The sequence below is a fragment of the Primulina huaijiensis genome, chromosome 8 (genome assembly GCF_012295235.1).
Source record: "Primulina huaijiensis isolate GDHJ02 chromosome 8, ASM1229523v2, whole genome shotgun sequence".
Lineage (NCBI taxonomy): Eukaryota > Viridiplantae > Streptophyta > Magnoliopsida > Lamiales > Gesneriaceae > Primulina > Primulina huaijiensis.
In genome coordinates this window covers 21,056,191-21,069,917 of record NC_133313.1, presented here as the reverse complement: position 1 = coordinate 21,069,917, position 13,727 = coordinate 21,056,191, and the positions used below count along the sequence as shown (strand labels likewise).

The 13,727-nt window shown below is 30.9% G+C and overlaps 1 protein-coding gene and 1 long non-coding RNA gene across 2 annotated transcripts; both read left to right on the top strand.

Moving 5' to 3' along the window:
* The first annotated feature begins 5,551 nt into the window (after positions 1–5,551).
* Positions 5,552–8,611, top strand: LOC140982807 (trihelix transcription factor DF1-like). Its single transcript, XM_073449529.1, has 2 exons — positions 5,552–5,962; positions 6,573–8,611. The coding sequence occupies exons 1-2, from the start codon at positions 5,682–5,684 to the stop codon at positions 8,116–8,118; spliced, it is 1,827 nt and encodes a 608-aa protein (XP_073305630.1). The 5' UTR covers positions 5,552–5,681; the 3' UTR covers positions 8,119–8,611.
* Positions 8,612–12,705: 4,094 nt separating this feature from the next.
* LOC140983456 (uncharacterized) lies at positions 12,706–13,073 on the top strand. Its single transcript, XR_012176434.1, has 2 exons — positions 12,706–12,839; positions 12,937–13,073. It is a non-coding gene; the product is annotated as an uncharacterized lncRNA (long non-coding RNA).
* Positions 13,074–13,727: the final 654 nt, after the last annotated feature.

Genomic DNA, 13,727 nt, shown 5'->3' with positions numbered 1-13,727 from the left:
AAATCGACAGATTTTACATTTTTTTTTAAAAAAAAAAAGTTAGGCATGATATTTTTTGAATGGTTTTCATGGACCCTCGTAGGTCCACAATAAATAACTCGACCATTAAAAATTTCTCTACTTTGTATATGGTACTTGATAATTATGAGACTATTTGATGATTTGCATGTGATATGTTACATATACTTGTGCCAACTTAGTGGGAATATGAATAAAAAGAACCTTTATACTATGTGGATTATCTTATTTCAACGAGTTTAGGCTACCTAATTAAATAAAACCATTAATTTGTATTTTTTTTAAAAATATATATATTAAAATTTTATATATTTTTTAAAGAATAAATGAACTTTATGTGTGTGTGTGTGTGTGTATATTTATTAATTTGAGATGCAATCAAAGGAGTTATACTCTGTTGATATCTTCGATTTACATAATATAATAATGTAAAAATACTATTAATTAATTAACATAGGTACTGCCCATTTTTAATTGTCCAACCTCCATTAATCATTTTTTTAGTTTTACATTTATAATGTCCAACTTTCTTAATAATCAAAGGACATTAATTGATCAACTTAACCTTTATTTCTAAATCCATATAATTTCTATTCTTAAAATATAATTCATGAATATTTTTTTTCCCGAAAAATAATTATATTTCTATTGATTTGTTTAATCCGATCCAATTTTCTACTCAAGTTTAAAAATATATATATAAATCATTATGTTATCTATATATTTTTTGATTTATCATTCGTATATCATATTATTTAACGATCAAAATGATATTTTTATAATAAAATGAAGCCAGTGAAAGTCTCTTAATCCGCTTCCCACTCTAATAAGCAAAATTAAGAATGAATATTGTGTGATTGCAAGAATCTATATGATTCAAATCATATAAAATAATACTTTCTGAAATTATTAAAATACTAATATTTTGGGATCATCAATTTTCTTTGCTGTCTTCCCTCTTACAATAAAATAGCGTACGGCACAATCATGTACAGTGTTACGATTTCTGTGGAGCGCAGTGTTTTTTATTTTATTTTATTTTATTATTATTGTTTTTTTTAAATAATATTAATAAATGATTAATTTCTTTATTCCCTACCCTTTTTTTCCCTGCAATTTGACTTTTAAGCTTTTCTTTTTATTATTCTTTCTGCCCCAATTTTACATTTTATTTACAGAGCAGACATATTCTTAATTTAGTCGTGCCATGTGAACCACTAGTTATTAGCATGTAACAGTTAAGGAATTCAGGACCTACAAAAATTATATATATCCCTAATTTTTTTAATTTTACCAAATTCAAATAAATTACTATAGTTTAATAATTTTACCTTTTTATTTTACTCCTTGCTGTAATTAGTAATTTATTATGTCTCAAAATATATCAAATACTCAAAAAAATAAGTTTCATGTTAAATAATTATCCATTAATTCAATTTTGTGTATCTAAAATTATAATAATAATTTATATAATTTTTTTAATTTTTTAATGCTTAGTTTTATGTTTAATTTAATAATAATTTATAAAATCAGTAAAATGTCATAGTGTAATTTGATAAGATAATATTGAAAATAAAGTACAATTACAATTACAATTTTGAGAGAAAAATATTGTCATAAAGATAATTTGGAAAACAAAAATGTTGTCCATTTTTTTATATAATATAGTTTACATAATAATAATAATAAATGGATAATTTATATTTATTATAATATAATAACTTTTAAACGAATGTGTGTATATTAAGGTGTGTTATTGTGTGACAGAGAAACCATGACTTATACAAGCCGTAAATTCGGATGCAAGTGGGAAGCATCTCTTAAAATTAAAGAGGCCCACCGCCAGCGAAGCACCAATTTTATATTATCGTGTAAATGAATTTTCTTTCGGCAAATAAACACACACACACATATACGTATATATGCGTATAAATATACGTATATATGTATATACATATATTTTATAATCATCGATCAAACACTTAAATTTTATACATTAAAATCTTTAAAAATAATGTATTTTTTTTGTTACAAAATGCTCTTTTACTCTTTTGCCCCTGCGCATATCCTGATCTATGTTCTGTGATTTGACCATTATATCCCCCTTACAATAAATCATTTGATTTTTTCGATTTAACTTTCTTTTCTTGTATTGCTTGTCTACGTAATCATAACTTGGTAAGGATGTGTTCTATTAATGATCCCAATATTTTGAATCATATTCAAAGAAAAATTAACCCTTTGAAAAGGATTGAATTAAAATTTTCAGAAATCGCTTGTGAAATTCGCAATTTTTACTTAAACATATGTCATATTCGTGTTTTCATCGTTCCAAATATTAAATTTTTTTTGTTTTAATAATATTAAAAAAGCGAATACCGAATACATTATGGCATCTACGATAAGAATATATATGTAGACCTAACATATTTCATATTTCTCAATCGATTTCTTGAAATCACATTTTAAATAAATATTTTTGACACCATAACAAAATATACCCTAATTGATCTTGATTTGTGCATGTAATGGTTTATTCATTGTCGGGTCCACTGTTTTTGCATTATTTATTAGATGGTCCATTGCTGAGTTATCTTTTTTTAAAAATAAAAAATAAAAAAAATTGTCACCATAGATCATATTGGAGTAATCCAATTTTTGAAATATCAATCATACTCAACCCTATAATTTAATAATTGAGTTTGGGATAATATGTTCATAAAGACACACACACACTCTCTCTCTTTCCCACAAAGGTCGAACAAAACTTGAATAAATACTTTAAGTGATATACACGAATTTTTTCATTAATTTGGAATTTTTATGGAATGGATATTAGCAGGAGAATATTGTACAAAATTTATTGTTTGGGTACATAATATGATAATATTCCACAAGTTCTCTAGCACAGAAGCACTTTATGATGAAAATGGTTTTTTTTTTCCATCAATTGGGGGCAAAAATTTATGTGATACGATCTCACGGGTTATATTTTGTGAGATGGATGTCTTATTTGGGTAATCCATGAAAAAATATTACTTTTTATGCTAAGAATATTACTTTTTATTGTGAATATCGGCAGGGTTGACCCGTCTCACAGATAAAGATTCGTAAGACCGTCTCACAATAGATTTACTCCCAATTAGGTTTTTGAGTAATGTTTCACTAATTCAAACGAATTAAGTCAAATTTTCTATAAATCACTATATATACAATTTCAATACTTAAAAGTTAAAACCATCCTAATTGTATTCTTCATTTCAATTTTATTATATAATCCTTTAATAAATTCTTCTTTAAAATGTAGTAAATTTTTAGTCACTGTAACGTGATAAATAGGGTAACCACTGACCCACCATTTAATATTATTTTCTACACAAACGAATTTGTCAATTTCAAATAACACGTTTAAAAAAAAAATTTAAATCAATACTTTCACATCCACCTATTTAGTCAAGTTGCATGCAATGGGAATTAATTAAACCATCATCTACATTTTTTTTTTTCAAAGTGAAAAAGGAAAAACTCCCCTATCTAATATGAGTTGACATTTCCCATTTATCCTACGACTTTACTACGATACATCATTGCAGATTTATTTTAACTCTTGACCTCACTTATGATATGATCGAATATTTATTATTAAATCATTAATATATATTTCAATTTTTAAAAAAATATGAAAGATCAACATGATATGATAATATAATAATAGAAAATAAAACAATCTCGATATATTATAGACTAACACATAATTTATATATCTCATGCGGATTTTAATCTATTTACATCAATTTATTAATTTAACTTGTGACATATAACTTTTCATGAATCATAAAGTAAAATGTTCACATATATTTGACTTTATTGGTTGAGACAAAATTGTTTATTGAATAAGTTCAATATTTAATCTCAGAGTCTCAAATATAATGATCGCGTTTCTTTTTTATTCATCTCATATATAATACTAATTTTTTTATATATTCAAGTATCAATCTACTGCTATTTATTAAATACCTTAATAATTTTCAATTACTTTTTATATCATATTAAAACACTCATTGAATAAGAAGAAAATGAGAAATTTTTTTTTATAAAAATTATTTTTTCAATAATATTTTTATAATCTATTAAAAACACAAATTATGTCTAAATATACGAGACGTGTGGAGTTCTGTTTATTACAGTCACATTAGGCAAAAAGTTTGGAGGGTTAAGTTGAAAGAGGTGATACAACCAAATCCCATTCATGCAAAGAATTATTTTATTTATATTATTTTATTTTATTTTATTTTTTGATTACAAATCACGCAAGGAGGGAGGATCGAACCCGGAGAAACCGGCTATTCCGGCAGGGGGTGAGACCACTGATCTACAAGCCCGGTCTCTATTTTATTTTATTTTATTTTGAAGAAGTTGAAATGGTTTTTTTGATTTATTGATGGTAGGTTGCAAAACCTAACGGAATTGGACACTATATTTACTTGTATTCATAAATGACTTTGGCTAATAATATGGCCTACATCTAACTAATTCAACCCATGGGATCCCATCCCCTCCCCTAATTTTTTTAAATCTCTTTTTAACCCAAAAATCTGATTTATTTACAATAAAGTTTGTCAAATTCAATTCTTTCGCCCCACGTGGCAGCACAACCACCGTATTCTCCACGCTCCCCCCTTGGAATAATAATTAACGTTTTCAAATTTGCATGCCCCGCCCCTCTTATAATTTATTAACTACATTTCAAATAAGGGCATTATGGTAAAAACAAGACAAAGGAATCGATCCGGTTTGTTCTATAAATTCGATCCACATCATATATCTGTCAATAAATAAACCTTAAAAAAACGAGAAAAAAATAATAAAAAAAGAGAGAGCAAGAAGTAGTTCTCATCCGTAATATTTTACATACGATTTATACAAAATCCAAAAAGTATAAAATTTGTACTATAAAATAAAATACGTATGGCGTGAACTAAATTTCTCCGAGTATTTATTTTATTATTATAAAAAAAATGTTAATTACCAAAGATGAGGGGCAGTATGGTAATTTGATAAATGGCCACAAGTGTAAGGTAAAACCACCACTGAAATCCAAAACTTAAGAAAAGCAAAGGTGACCTACATGGGCCGGCTTTTAACTATATTTAGCTGGACAGACAAAAACCAACTTATTATCACCATCGTCGCTATCTGCAGCTGTTACAACCCCCACCCCCACCCCCACCACCCCGCGATTTACTGTATACAGTATACATACAACTATACGTATAAAATGATTGTACGTATTATTATTATTATTAATTAATTAAATATATATATGTGTGTGGATGTAGGAGAACAGTTGTAATTGTATGCATGCAGGAATTTTTTTTTATCTCTTGTTACTGAGGGTAAGTATATGAAGTAAAAGTTTTTCTTTACAAAAGAGAGAGGGCAAGCAAGAAAATGATAAAGATTCCTCAGTTTCTTTTCTTTTTTTGAAAAAAAAAAGATATATTTAAGGGGTGTGAGATCGACAGGCAGATCCCACCGAAATAAATTAAATAAATTAACCACACCTCATCTTCATAAAACGCACAGAATTCACCCATTTTGGTGATATATTTTTTTATTTTTCGGCTGGTAATTGCTAGCTAGCTGGAAAGAGACTCCTCTACATGATGCTAGGCGTTTCTGGCCTCATGAGTAGCTCCGGTGACGGCGCAGCGGCGGCAGATGCCCTCGAGGGTGGTGGAGCTAGTGGTGGCAGCAGTGAGGTTGGTGCATCCAGCTCGATTCCTGGTGGGAGTTTGGAGGATGGTGAGAGAAGTGGCGGCGGAGGTGGTGGAAACCGGTGGCCTAGGCAAGAAACTTTGGCTTTGCTGAAAATTCGTTCTGATATGGATGTTGCTTTTCGAGACTCGAGTCTCAAAGGTCCATTATGGGATGAAGTTTCCAGGTAAATTTATCGAAACTTGATTCATTTACAACCACGGGTACGGCTGCAGTGTTACCCAATCTGGATTTCCTAAAATTTTCAGTAATAGTGACGAATCTGGATCAAAGTTTTCATCGAATTATTACTTTTCGATTAAAAGGGCCTCATTTTACACGAATATATAGCAGCTCTTGGAGGAGTTCATTAATTTTCCAGGTTTTTGCTCTTCGTTTAGGTGAAACATTTTTAAAAAATAAAGAGTAAAAGCGAAGACGAATATATGAATTGTGTTCTTCAACTTGAATTGATCTCTTCTTCTTCCTTAATTAAAGAAGAATTCAGATGATCTGATGAAATATAAGTTTGGAAGCACTGGAATCTGTGTTCGGACAATTCAGTTGGGTTTCTCACTTTCTCCACCGCTTGGAATTCTTGATTTATTCCTTGATCTATTATGTATTATATTTTTTTGAATTATCAGTGAAGATATTTTTCTTTTGTTTATTTTATGTAATAAATCACCATGCCATCTTCATTTATTAATTAAAGATAATTCAAAAATACGATCTCGAGAACACAAATGGAGGAATGGTATAATTATTTATTAAATTTCTACATGCGTTGTTATCAGGAAAATGGCGGAGCTTGGATTTCATCGAAGTGCCAAGAAATGTAAAGAAAAATTCGAGAACGTGTACAAGTATCATAAAAGAACAAAAGAAGGCCGAGCATCCAAGCCAGACGGGAAAACTTATCGTTTTTTCGATCAATTACAGGCGTTGGAAACCAGTCCGCCGCTTCCCTTCACCCCTCCTCCGCCCCGGACTCAGACTCCAGCCACCACGACAATGACGGCACCACCACCTAATGCTGCCAATTTTCCAATGCCATCACATGTTGGTACTGTTCCATCCATTAGTCCAAACCCTTTAAGTATGCTGCCACCAAACACAACGATACAAACTTCCCTCAATCCAATAAATAACATTCCTCCATTTCAACCATCAATAAATACTTCGAATCTTCCTCAAGCTCACCCTTTTCAATCCTCTCACGATCCTCATATTTTGTCGAGTCTACTCTCAGATTCTTCCTCCTCGTCAACTTCTTCTGACGAGGATATACAGCGGCGGCGGGGGAAGAAGAGGAAATGGAAGGATTTCTTTGAGAGGTTGATGAAAGAAGTGGTGCAGAAGCAGGAGGAGTTGCAGAAGAAATTTTTGGAAACATTGGAGAAACGGGAGAGGGATCGTATGGCGAGAGAGGAGGTATGGAGGATTCAAGAAACGACAAGAATGAATCGAGAACACGATCTTCTGGTTCAGGAGAGATCCATCGCCGCTGCCAAAGACGCGGCGGTGATCGCATTCTTGCAAAAAGTAAGCGAGCAGCACAATTTACAAATCCCAAATATTAGTAATATTATTACAGCAGCTGTGCAACCGCCGGAAAATCCTCAACCCCCACCTCGTCAGCCTGCGCCACCACCACCTCCACCTCCGCCGCAACAATCCACTCTCCCGCCACCACCAGCACAACCAACACTACCGGTAGTTACAGTCAGCCCCACAAAAATCTTGAACCCATCAAAAAAGGACAATGGCGGGACCGAAAGTTTCACGCCCACGAGCTCCTCACGGTGGCCGAAAACGGAAATTGAAGCACTGATCAAACTCCGAACCAATCTTGATCTCAAGTACCAAGAAAACGGGCCAAAGGGACCCCTTTGGGAAGAAATATCCGCTGGCATGGGCAAAATGGGATATAGCCGAAGCTCTAAGCGATGCAAAGAGAAATGGGAGAATATTAACAAGTATTACAAGAAAGTAAAGGAGAGCAGCAAGAAGAGACCAGAAGACTCCAAGACATGCCCATATTTCCACCAGCTCGAAGCTTTATACAGAGAGAAAAACAAGAACGATGACCACTCATTCCATCTCGAGTACACTGCGAAGCAAGACAACCCAATGGTGCCAATAATGGCCAGACCTGAACGGCAATGGCCGAATCCAAACCAACAGCATCAAGACCCTACCATGCATGATCAGGATCAAGATAATGAAAGCGATGACAACGAAGAAGACGATGATGGAGATGATGAAGATGAAGAAGATGCAGGAGGCTATGAAATAGTCACAAACAAGCAGCAATCTTCAATGACAAACACGGGAGAATGAAGTGAAGATTTTAAGGATGGGGGAGGGGCTTAGCTTTTGGTGTCAAAAAATGAAGGCAAGTGTCTGGCGAAAATAGAAGTGCGGTGGGGTAGAATTCCAGGAGGTGTCAGAGGTGACGGGGCAGAAAACTGCGGTGAAAATGTAAAATTACGGGCAAAACATATTGGGGGGCTGTTTTTGTAAGGTTATTACCATAGGAGTTAATTTTTTTGAGATAAATTATGTTTATAATTTATTTATTATTTTGGAGATAAATAAAATGAGGGAAATGGGTGGGAAAAAAAAAAAGAGAGCTTTCAATCCAAAGAACTAATAAAGGGATGGGGATATTGTATTTTTTTCATCATTTTCTTTTTATTTTTTTTATGAGTGTAAATGTCAAACATGATGTATTTTGTTATTTTCATTGATGAGATCGAATTTGTAAAGAGTGGCTTAGTGATTTCCAAAATTATTTTCTCAATAAGGTTAAAATCTTTTATTAGATTATTCATTTCACTCTTCATATCATTTTATTATTAATGATCATCTTAAGGAAAATAATTAACTTTCTAGTTTAATATAAACATATTCCCAATTGAGTAACGCATCAATTACAAAGTTATATTTGGCTAATAAGATAATTATTTCTTTTCGTGGGTAGTTTTGTATTCGGCAAGAAAAAATATAAGTCAATGCGTATACTATAAGGTGCAAGTACATGTAGAAATTTTCTTGTCAACAACATACTTAGTTAGTTTCATGTTTTTTTTATGGGGCAATTCAAAAATCGGAGAAATTGGTTAAATAAGAGTTGACCGAGATTAAAAAAAATACATCTTCAAAATCTCTCATTATCACTTTTTATATATTTTTATTCTTGATGTAAATTTAAAAATAACTAAATACACACATACTCATATACATGCGTATATATATTTATTCAAATCGAAAATGAAATAAATTTAGTAAAATTTGTGGGAATGAAAACTTGAGACGTAGATTGTGTGTCTCAGGTCATGCTAAACTTGTTGAATATAATTAACAAATAGATTAAGTAGATGGTACGAAACCCTAATCTCGCAGAACAAAGCTTTCGTGTGGCAAATAAGCCCTAAAAAAATGCCAAAATAGAGAATGGAATATCTTTATACGCTGGCTCTTAATTTTGCTTTCGGTTTTAATTAATGTTTTGTACGAAAAGGAAATGGTATCCTAAAATACATCATCTACACGTAAATTCTAGTTAAGTTATATATGTTTGAAAAATGCTAAAAAAAAGAAACCAGATTATTTAGATTAAATAATTACATTTCATAAAATACTCTCCATTGTTGCTACGTACTATCAAAGAATTGATCAAATTGACCAGATTATTTATATTATAAATCATATAACAAGATTATAAAAAAATATATCTAATGAGTGTTCGAGTTGGTGAAGTAGGCGAGAGCTTGATTATTAGTAAGAATTTCGATTTTCCTTATAAACACTTTTTCGGATGATCGAACATATTGCACAAAGTTTACCTAGTGTGATTTAACCGACTAATGTGGTTTGTAGACTATCTTGCTAGCGTGAAGGATTACCTGTTACACATCGAAAGATAGCGGTTGTGGGTCTATCGTCATTAAAAAAAGATTATAAAAAGCTATGTGTGTAGATAATCACCAAATAAAATCATAAAATTAAAAATTTTGATCATATATTATAACAAATGCAACAAATAATTAATTGAATTAGAAGGGAATATCTTTATTATAAATAAAAAAATTCATATATCATTCGGTAGTTTTTATTCAGATTTTTGAATTAATCTTCACAAGCTAAAGGCCGAAATAAATTTTGAATAAAGCTCAATTCAACGGAATTCTGAAGAGATACCTTAGGAACACAATAAATAAGAGTGGTACAATAAGAGACATTTCCCATGTGAAATCTCTGAATTCCTTTTTTATTTATTTATTTTCTAATTTACTGCTTTGTATTATTAGAGTTCGCACCCTGACAGATATTTATTAACTATTATAAAATCAGTTCAATAATAAATAAATATTTATTGAAATTAAATGATATCGTAAATTGTCATTGACTTTGAATTGGCTCACACTGTCACGATGAAAAATATAATGAGCAATGTCCGCAGGTTTTATATANATAGAGCTCAATTTTGACATAACCTCTAGGTTAATTGAAGAGGTGTTAACATTTAATTTCAGTTAGTTGTTAGATGACTGGTCAATTTGGGTAGTGGAGGTGTAGAAATTAATGGGATCGGATATGTATTTTGTGTGATTATTTTTTATATTAAATAGACAATTTAAGGGGAGATTATACATAAAATTACCGAATTTAGAATTTTTTTTTATCAATTATAATTTTTAAGTAGTTTTAAATAAACTTTGGACAGATATATTTTTTGTAAATATAATTTTCAAGTACAACTTCTCAATTAAAGGAACACTATAATTATATATGACAGATATATATATACAACCCTGGCTATATAAATAATTTGTACCCACATATTCATTATCGTTATCAATCCATTTAAAACATTTCATAATTAACCAAATTCAATCGTTTTTTGGTCAAAACACACAAAATTTTTCTACCATTTGAGCTTTACGTCGCCAGTTTATTTAGAAGATTAACAATTAGATTGATTTCCAGCTTACGAAAATAGGAATATCCTCTAAGATCCTAGGAAAACCTAATTCTATAAGGAAAATCTCATTGTACCTTTAAAATGAATAGAGAAAATCATATTACTTATTTCCCTAAAATTTAGAATATTTTTGGCTTTTGGTAGAAAATAAAGACCTCGACCAAGTATGCTATAGATACAATATACTATTATACCATACACATTTTGGTTCCCCGTCCTTAACGATTATATGTGACTAATGCATGCTCGAGCACACGCGATGTTTGTATATGTAACTTTTGGTTTTTGAAAAAACGATTTTCGTAATTTATACGATGGTTTCTAATTAGATTATTGGAAGAAGTAGGTCTATTCTTTATTACCAAAAATATTTTTCTTAAATCTAAACAAATGTTTAATTTTGATTTTTTTTTTTTAAAAAAAAAATCAGTTATACTCGATAAGATATAATGAACGATGTTACCAAAAAAAAAAAAAAGTAAAATATTAATGTAGCTCCCAAAAAGATATTGAAGCATCATTATTATTTAATTTAAAAACTGAAAAATTCCCAATTGTCAGCCCCTACTGAAATGCGCTGTCGCCATCTAAATGTGTCATTCATATTATCAACAATTTATTTGCACTCACTCACTAACGTCTCTTTCTGAAACAAATTATAATAATAATATCCACCTATATCAATTATTTCCCTGTTTCCAAACTGTCTTTTCATTCCCATCCCATTGCAAATGTTTTCCCCAAGTTTAATTAAAATAAATCTATTTATTTATTTTAAACTAAATTTATTATAATACGGGATTTATTGATTTTTTCCTTCGTTAAATTTAATTGACATCTAGTTGTTTATTCAAATTTCTTGCTACATAATATATATATATATATATATATATATGTATGTATATCTATGTACGAGTAGGAGATTAAATTTTTGGGCTCTGATGTAGATTATGTAAATTCAATTTCTATCTTTCTCAAACAAGTTGTAAATGTAGACCTTAGTCCATATAATTTGACTTTTGGAAATACCCCATTATTCTTTCAATTTCGTTGGAGATGACGTTCAATAAATAAAGGGCTTGCTTTAATTTTTTTGTGGTCCAGATAATTCAAAATTTAATAAATATAATTATTTAAAACATTTTCACTCGCATATTTAAATATAAAATATGTTTGTTTAATTCTTGAAATTGACAAGTGGAACGAGTTACCTGAAATTGTTTACTACGGCCTCGAGTCGAAAGTCACAGTCTTTTATGACTTTGTTTGAGTAACAAAATTTTCCACATATACTTCATGGGAAAATAAGAGCTGCTAAATGATTTATATATGATTGAGGTATAGATGTTTATGTGAAAGCTAATTATTGGAAGGTAATAAAATCTGATGATTATTTTGAGGACCATATTTTGACATTTGAGATTATTATAAAATTCATCACCATTTATTGTCAAGTTTCTATATATATAGAAACTAAACAAGGGTATTTCAATTTGAGAACATTGCAACATTTGATTAAAGAAAAAATTGTAATTAAAATGCAAACAATTACTGTAATGCACATCAATGATCAGATTAATAGTCAAATATCATATTCTTTTTGGTTTCGTTTCAAGGCAAAACTCATTTTCACGTTGTAAAGCATACCCAAAAAAAAAAAAAGACAAAATATAGCGAGAAAAAAATTTCAAACATGTATACAATAATTTTGTGAGGCCAATTAGTAATTACATCATAAATGAATGCATGTATATTATACATATTTCACTTGTGCTCAAATTCATCTTCTTCCACAAATTTGATTTCTTTATATTTTTGTAAGGCCATGATCCCAACAGAAGTTCCGGCCAAATGTAAAAGATTATCACTTTGATTCAGACTGTCTTGTCAAAACTATTAGCACTCTACATTTTATTGTGGAGCAAACGTTGGATATATAACAATTATCTTCACTATACATAAACAAAATTAGTGTTGGTGATCGGAATACATCAGGACCCTTTCGACTTTGAACAAAAATCATTACTTTACGCACATTCAATCACGCCTCTCACTTTTGGTTTCCTGCTTTTAAGTATTGCGGCCTGCTTTTCAAGGGATAAAATGAAACTCTTTGAGGGATTTTCTATCGAAGAGAAAGCATGCATTGATTCCTTTCTTCATGATTTCAGATGTAGGGGCTGCATTTGAATAGGTTTTCGGCAATTGCTGATCCGTGTGGAGATCAAAGAGTTGCATCTCAATGTACACAATTTTTCGATCTGGATTTGAAGGAAGGTGGGCTTTTCGAGCAACTCTTTCAACTGTTGCCTATCTGAAACTGAGATAAAAAAAAATTTGTACGGAAACATTCAGGTTTAGGCTTATAAAAATTCTTTCGTTTAAGGTTTTATTTTATCTCACTTCTCGAAGTTTGATAATATGTTTTGTCAGCAAATTAACCTCAAGATGCACAAACCTTACAGCACAATAATGTACCAATCATATTGAGTTGCAGAATATATATTTATAGATATTGCTTGATGCGATCCGGGCTTCAGATGGACGAACCGGGTCGGGTGCTCCACCGGATCTGCTATCAATATAATGAAGGGAATAAGAGTAAGGAGATATATCTCCGCAATATTGCTTCAGCTGTAACCTGCACACAAGGAGATGAACTCGTGAATGGACGCCGGAGGGGAGTCCGGCGTGGCCACTCCGATGCTTAAATCAGTGAATGACTCAACAAAAGACCAATGTAACCAAGTGATGGTTGTGATATTTGTGTAAGAGTGTAGACAATAAAATGAATGAATCAAAATGTAAAGGGAGAACCTGGTATTTATAGTAGGAGAAGTAATGATGATCTTGTTCTTCGTGCTACCTACTAATTATAGTAGGGCGGCTACATTCTGACATGTCAAATCATACATTAGTCACATCCCGCCTGTCTGACTTTGTCAAACACTTGGATTAGTGT

Excerpts from the sequence above, each read along its gene's own strand:
- LOC140982807 (XM_073449529.1), top strand. The coding sequence starts at position 5,682 with ATGATGCTAGGCGTTTCTGGCCTCATGAGTAGCTCCGGTGACGGCGCA. Across the intron at positions 5,963-6,572 it reads TTATGGGATGAAGTTTCCAG|GAAAATGGCGGAGCTTGGAT; the intron begins GTAAATTTATCG and ends CGTTGTTATCAG.